The sequence below is a fragment of the Zophobas morio genome, unplaced genomic scaffold, assembly GCF_036711695.1.
Source record: "Zophobas morio isolate AGI-343-1 ecotype UQ-CSIRO unplaced genomic scaffold, CSIRO_AGI_Zmor_V1 ptg000259l, whole genome shotgun sequence".
NCBI classification, from domain to species: Eukaryota; Metazoa; Arthropoda; class Insecta; order Coleoptera; family Tenebrionidae; genus Zophobas; species Zophobas morio.
Window position 1 is genome coordinate 158,538 of NW_026972363.1, and position 6,529 is coordinate 165,066.

Below are 6,529 nucleotides of genomic sequence, written 5' to 3' on the forward strand. Positions count from 1 at the left end.
CCAAATCTCATTACAACCGAAAAACCTTTTTAAAAATAAGCTTTCTTAAGTTAATATTATTTTATCCAACCAAAGTCACTAAAAATTCTAAGTTATATATGTTTTTACTAAGTTAATATAAACTCTAAAATATCTGAAACTCAACGAATTTTAAATTTATTATAATTGTCTTTATAAACTCTGAGTGCTAATATGCCTCTGAGTGAAAGCACTATGGCTTTATGAGCAAGAAACAACACAATACCCGAGTAAATGACGCTGCTTAAGGCTTTTAGCGGGTGTGTGGACTTACAGTCTCGCCTTGTTTTTGGCACATGTTTATAATGCACTTCGCAAGAGATTCTTCATCAGCTTTAGTTTTTTTAGTTTGAGATGAAACAGCGTTTTTAGTTGGCAATGGTTCAAACTTTTATATTGTTTGAATCTCCTTCAGGTTATGCTTTATTTGAAGCTAAGGGAGTGGAAGGTATTGCTCTCAATTCGGAATCTATACAGCAAAGTATAAAAAAGTTTGATAATTTTGGGAAGATTGTTAAACTCATCGCTTTTTCACCCTTTAAGAGCGCTCGAGATGCGTTGGAAAATGTTAATTGTATTTCCGAAGGTTTTTCCTCACTAACCATTTTTATTATTAGTTAGTGTCTCACGAGTTTTTTATTTATTAGTTATGCTCGCTCAAGAAACGTTTTTTAATTTTTTTTCATTGAGATAGTTGTAATTCTTGTTCCTTATTATAAAGGGATAGTTTCTGAAACCTTGAAAAACTTCTTAGAGACCTACTTTCCTAAATCTAAATTTGGAAAGAAGGTATACTTAATTATTTATAACTTGTTACTATTTTTACTTTTTACAATAATCTATTAGGCAAGTACTCTTCTTGGTGTCGCTCACTCTTCTTTTTGCGCGCAAGTTAAAGATGCGACGGGTATCTTTTGCGAGGTCGAGTTTTTTGTGAATTATTTGTTATGAATTCTAATTTTTGCATTCTTAACAAGTCCTCCGACGTTCATACTGAACTTATTCGAGGAATACGGCAACACTTTTCAAAATTTGTTAAATCCCATCGGGAAGGAGATTTAGAGAAGGCCCAGCTAGGCCTCGGTCACAGTTACTCAAGGGCCAAAGTTAAATTCAACGTCCACAGAATTGATAATATGGTTTTTACTATTTATGTTTGTATTTTTATTTATAACCTTACACGTTTGGAAGGTTATCCAAGCCATTTCTCTCTTGGATCAGTTAGATAAAGATTTAAATAAGTTTGCTATGCGGGCAAAGTATGTTACTTTTGGTTTACTTCCAGGTCGTTGCAACTTTTATTTACTGTAAAGTTTTATAGGGAATGGTACGGCTACCACTTTCCCGAACTTGCTCGCTATTGCGAAGACAACCACACTTACGCCCTTTGCGCTCGAGCCGTCGGTAACCGCAGCCACGCCAGCGACGACTCCGACGTACTTGAAAAGTTGGAGGAGATTCTCCACGATTCCGATAAGGCCCTCCAGATCCTCCGCGCCTCGAAGATGTCTATGGGTTACGGTCGGTGCTTGCCTACTCCCGTGTCCATTGGCCTTTTTGATCTCTCCGCTGCTTAAAGATATTTCTGATTTCGACTATATTCACATACAAATGTTCCTGGAAAGAGTTGCCCGTCTCAGCGAATACAGAGGAGAGCTTCACGTTTATTTGCGCGAGAAAATGAACACGGTGGCCCCCAACTTGTCAGGTTTCTTCTCCGTTTATAATAGGCCGCTCTGGAGTTTCGATGCTCACATTCTTTTAAGAGCTTATTGGCGAAATTGTGGGAGCGCGGCTGATTGCGCAGGCGGGCAGCCTCACCAACCTGTCGAAATGTCCCGCCTCCACCGTGCAGATCCTCGGCGCTGAGAAAGCCTTGTTCAGGTTCGAGCCCTGCTCTATTGGCTGACTGTGCCCCTCTGGCTGACAGGCTCGCTGTGCAGGGCTTTGAAGACACGCGGAAAGACCCCCAAGTACGGGCTCCTGTACCACTCGTCGTTCATTGGAAGGGCAACGCAGAAGAACAAAGGCCGGATATCGCGGTATCTCGCCAATAAGTGCGCCCACGCATCGCGGATCGACTGCTTTATGGAAGAGCCAACCAACGCGTTTGGGAAGGCGCTGCACTCTCAAGTAGAAGAGCGGCTCCACTTCTACCAGACAGGTCGGGACGGGATGCAGTCTTTTTAAACGGGTCTCTCCATCAACCCTTTTGTTTAGGAGCGACCCCGAAGAAGAACATTGAAGTTATGCGAAGCGTTATATCTGAGCTGAACAGAGCCGCCAGCAGCAAAGACGAGGGAGAAGAAAGGGTCAAGAAGTCGAAGAAAAAGAAAAAGAAAGATAAAAAGAGCAGCAAAACAAACAAACTGAAAAGGAAGCTGGAAGATACGGAAGACGATACGGCTATTAAGTCTAAAAAGAAGCTAAAGACCCTTCCCACGCCTGAGAAGGTCTCCAAGAAAAAAAAGGACAAGAAGAGCTAAACGATAATAAAAAGCACATTTTCCCAGAAGTTTTATCAGAAGAGCTGAGATGGTGAGCTACACACGAGGAGAGCAGACGAAGCGCCTGCTGACCTGTCCCATCACGACGCACTGGCCATGGGTCGCATCGATGGCCACAAGATTCTCCAGAAAACCGAACTCCGTCGCGGACTTGACCTGCACAAGTTTGGCATTAGCTCTCCGCGGGAAGCATGAGGGTATTGGGACGGGATACCTCGTAAGAGATATCCCCAAGCCACAAGGTCAGTCGGCCGGACTTGTGCACCTGCAACTTCCCGAGGGCACCATCCTCCAATCCGCCTTCCGGCGCGCTTATAGTTACGCTAAGCCAACAAAGAGAAGGTGTAGTAACCATCGTCCGGAGCAACGGGCTTGTCCGCGCGGTGGGCCCCTTTTAGAGGGAGTTGGGCAGGAAGTTGGAAAAAAAGTAACACATTTTTAGCCTATGGAAGAAATGTTTATAAGTTAATTCACAATTTCCTTTAAATTTGAGAATATTTAGAGTAATCATAGATAAGCACTGTCGTGAAAAAAGAGATCCAGTCTTCTCCAGAGCTCGTATAAGTTTGTTGAACTTCATAATCTTGTAGATCGTAGTCCTCCTTGTTTTCGCTAACTTTGTTTTCTAATAACAAATCGACTATAAGAAGCTAAAGGGAATTGAATTTATAAGATAGTAGAATTATATAAATTTTAGAAAAAAGAAAAATTGGGAATTTACGCGAATTAGAGACAAAATTAATTAAAGCAAGGAAGATGACAGCGAAATACCTTATTATATTTTTGGTAAAGTTGTTTAGCAAGCAGAAATAAATTAATATTATGAAAGTAAAAGTAATAAGTTTTTAAAAAAAAATAGTAAAATAAAGGCTCATACTTATTAAGAATATTTAAAATATTTTAGTAAAGTGGATCGATATGCAACATAATCTCAAGTTAAGAAGTATAAAGTTTCTTTATATCGAAAAATCGAAACTTCTACTACTAAAAAGTTTAAAAAATAAGTTAACGGTGACTAGTATAATAACGGAGTTACCAAAGGATAAGTTAACTTCTTGAGGAATAAATATAAAATAGTAACTAAATAAGGGAATGTTTCTAGCGTGTAAAATTTTAACTTATAACACTTTGATATAATTAATTATAGAAAATTCAAGTGTATAGTAGTCTATTAGAAGAAAAAGAGAGACCAATCTCTATTTTCGCATTAATCAACTCAATCTTTTCCTTTTTTTTCGAAGCTACTTTAAATAATAATAATAGCAAGTATAATTAAAATAATTCTTAATGAAAAAATTTAAAAACCTTTATACATTCTACTGCGGGAGTTAAAGGGTAGTGTTATGGGGATTTCTTTGCTATTCTTATATCAAAGGTAAATTAAGAGCCTAAGCGCACTGAAAAATTCTTACAGAAGAGTTGAAATCTGCGAAACCTGTGTCTGCTCCATCTTGTTCAACGCCTTCTTTGGTTATTCTGTCTATATATCAATATTAAACAATGAATTTTTACGTAATAAATTTTATATTTAAAGCATTATTAGCTTTGCAGAGGTAAAGCGGATAGAGAGGACACCACCTTCCGATCCAAACTATACGATTTACCAGTGGAACTACAAGCCCCTTTTCGTATATATTATTCCAAAAAAAAGGATATAGAGAAAGTAAATAAATTATGTCAACTTTCTTTTGAATTCCAAACGTCAGTAGCGGAAAAAAGACCAACACTTTCTTTCAGAGGCTCTTTTTTTATACCTTTTAATTTTATATTTTCTTTTATAGTTCTTTTGGAATTGTTAACTTCAGAAACTGGTGAATCTATAGTCACGCATCTACATAGTAAAAATATAATAAAGACATAGAAATAGATAAAGAAGGAATCTAAACACATGCCCTTTTATGCGTGTGGTAGGAATGGTAGGTGTGAATCTTCGGATCTGTACCGCAAATATTAATAAATATATAAAGATGGAATGTACTACGGTTGCCTTATTTTCCGCCCCTACTGTGATGGGGACTACGAGTTTCTTTCTTGGTAACGATTGAGAGGAAGGAAGTATCGTGCCGATCTTCTTAGGTTGAGTTTGGGGTAAGGCATTCGGTGTAGTAAATTTTTGCGTATTAAGAGTTCTAGTAACATTATCAAAGTCATCTGAAGCTTTATTTTTCTTGTATTCTTTAGATTCCATATCGTAATAGAAAATAGTTCATACATACAAACATTACGAGCTTTAGTGGCTGAAACCTTTAGCTGTTATTGTAAGCTTATCACTGGCCTACACTCCTGTCCATATTTTCAATGTTAGTGCAGCTGGGCGTTTATTAGCAAACTACAAACGCACCAGTACAGTGAAAGACGATACAGATATTGTCGCTCTTCTACTCAATATAAAGAAAACGCCTGATATTTATATAGTGTAACTGCTCCTATTATCGTTTTAAACGTTTAGTGAACTACCAAAACTTCGCGGTTGCTATTGCACTTGAATAGTTAATTTGTCAATAAAAAGGTTCTCTACAACACCGCTTTTTGAATTATAGGTAATGTTGGTTCTCTGATTAATATTGCTACTCTTAGCTTATGTTAAATTAATGGAGCGAATTTTTAAATACCAAAGGAAAGCTTAGTGTTTTGAAATATATTTAAAAATAGTTACCATAAGCCTAGGATGTCTCAAAAAAATTAGTGGTAACAGGAAACATTTATGTAAACCCATAAGTACACAGTCATTAATTGCTAACATGCCTTGTATGGAGTAAAATGGTGCATTCACTCTGCTAAATTCCGTTATATAAATTTAACTCTGTAAGTCAAAGGAATATGTTTTGCTCTGAAAAATATAATTAGCAATATGTATTTAGTTTACCAATATTAGGGGAAACAGGGTAATGTTTCAGTAACTTTTGGAAACGGAGGATTGTAATTTTTTGCAGTGATACTTTGCAAACATAGGGATGAGCTTTTTTTTTGGTTGCACATTTTAAACGTTAATATTAAGACTCAAGCTATTTTACAAGGCTACTGCGTGGGGATGCGGTCATTTCACAATACCTTTTCAAAAATATATCATTTTTTTTTAATAAATAACCATTAAAGAAGTTTAAATCTCATAGACGCAAATATTGACTAAAAAGTTTTTATACCAGTAGTAAAAAGCAGTGCTAGTATCTTTAACTTTTCATTTCGTTACCAGACACTTAAATGAGACTGTCCCCTTTTATTAGTTTATTTTAACCTTTGCAATATAAGGTATTCAGATGTATATAATATAAATTACTTATGTTAAAGCACATATAGAATACTATACTTTAAGGCTTTTCAATTTCGTATGTACGTTTACAGCGTCAAATATGGATTAAAAAAAATTAAATCCCCTTTCTAAAGAAACCACAAAACCTATGTTTAACAATTTTTTAAGTCCTTACTCTGATATACACCTGTTAATATGCCTTTAAATTGTGTATTTGAATTTTACCATTATTAATTACCTTACGTGCTTAACATACTTGCTAGCATTTTCTATCTCAGAAGTTGTTAATTTCACGGGCTTTTTTTTTCTATCTTTACCAAACATACAGCCCCAAAAGTCCTTAATAACCTTATTTATATAAAAATAATAAAAAAGTTTTTTACAAAATATTTAAGCGCAGAAAACCAGAAGTTGGTAAGTTTGCATCAAATGCGAATAGAAGAAAAAAATATAAAGTACTCTAAACCCTAAGCTATTTTATCAGAACTTTTGTTGACAGGTAAGTTGTACACGCAACCATCAGTCCAGAGGATGTGAGTTGTCACCAATGAAAATCAAACTCGCGACCTTGAGATTGCGCGACAATGTTCTCACCACTGAGCTACGGTGACTGCCGCATATTCGGTCGATAAATTACGTATACACCTTTTGTTGTATTCAGATAATCTTTATATTGAAACCCATGTAAGCTATAAGTAAAAAATCACATGTACCTGAAAGAAAGCTTTGACTTGCTCGCGAATTGGGCCTTACA

General features: G+C 36.4%; 2 protein-coding genes across 2 annotated transcripts; one reads left to right on the forward strand and one right to left on the reverse strand.

Annotated features, from left to right (window-relative positions):
• Positions 1 to 381: 381 nt before the first annotated feature.
• Positions 382 to 2,515, forward strand: LOC135119417 (uncharacterized). Its single transcript, XM_064043839.1, has 10 exons — positions 382 to 604; positions 740 to 807; positions 865 to 939; positions 996 to 1,157; positions 1,210 to 1,277; positions 1,340 to 1,539; positions 1,598 to 1,726; positions 1,785 to 1,902; positions 1,962 to 2,182; positions 2,239 to 2,515. The coding sequence occupies exons 1-10, from the start codon at positions 397 to 399 to the stop codon at positions 2,502 to 2,504; spliced, it is 1,515 nt and encodes a 504-aa protein (XP_063899909.1). The 5' UTR covers positions 382 to 396; the 3' UTR covers positions 2,505 to 2,515.
• Positions 2,516 to 2,522: 7 nt separating this feature from the next.
• LOC135119418 (uncharacterized) lies at positions 2,523 to 5,018 on the reverse strand. Its single transcript, XM_064043840.1, has 11 exons — positions 4,513 to 5,018; positions 4,418 to 4,461; positions 4,208 to 4,356; positions 4,070 to 4,147; positions 3,938 to 4,005; positions 3,831 to 3,888; positions 3,716 to 3,769; positions 3,047 to 3,150; positions 2,878 to 2,968; positions 2,740 to 2,825; positions 2,523 to 2,681 (listed from the first exon to the last, which is right to left on the reverse strand). The coding sequence occupies exons 1-11, from the start codon at positions 4,711 to 4,713 to the stop codon at positions 2,562 to 2,564; spliced, it is 1,053 nt and encodes a 350-aa protein (XP_063899910.1). The 5' UTR covers positions 4,714 to 5,018; the 3' UTR covers positions 2,523 to 2,561.
• Positions 5,019 to 6,529: the final 1,511 nt, after the last annotated feature.

Excerpts from the sequence above, each read along its gene's own strand:
- LOC135119417 (XM_064043839.1), top strand. The coding sequence starts at position 397 with ATGGTTCAAACTTTTATATTGTTTGAATCTCCTTCAGGTTATGCTTTA. Across the intron at positions 1,158-1,209 it reads TCCACAGAATTGATAATATG|GTTATCCAAGCCATTTCTCT; the intron begins GTTTTTACTATT and ends CACGTTTGGAAG. Across the intron at positions 1,903-1,961 it reads GCTGAGAAAGCCTTGTTCAG|GGCTTTGAAGACACGCGGAA; the intron begins GTTCGAGCCCTG and ends CTCGCTGTGCAG.
- LOC135119418 (XM_064043840.1), bottom strand. The coding sequence starts at position 4,713 with ATGGAATCTAAAGAATACAAGAAAAATAAAGCTTCAGATGACTTTGAT. Across the intron at positions 4,357-4,417 it reads CCTACCACACGCATAAAAGG|ATGCGTGACTATAGATTCAC; the intron begins GCATGTGTTTAG and ends TTTACTATGTAG. Across the intron at positions 2,682-2,739 it reads TTGGGGATATCTCTTACGAG|GTCAAGTCCGCGACGGAGTT; the intron begins GTATCCCGTCCC and ends AAACTTGTGCAG.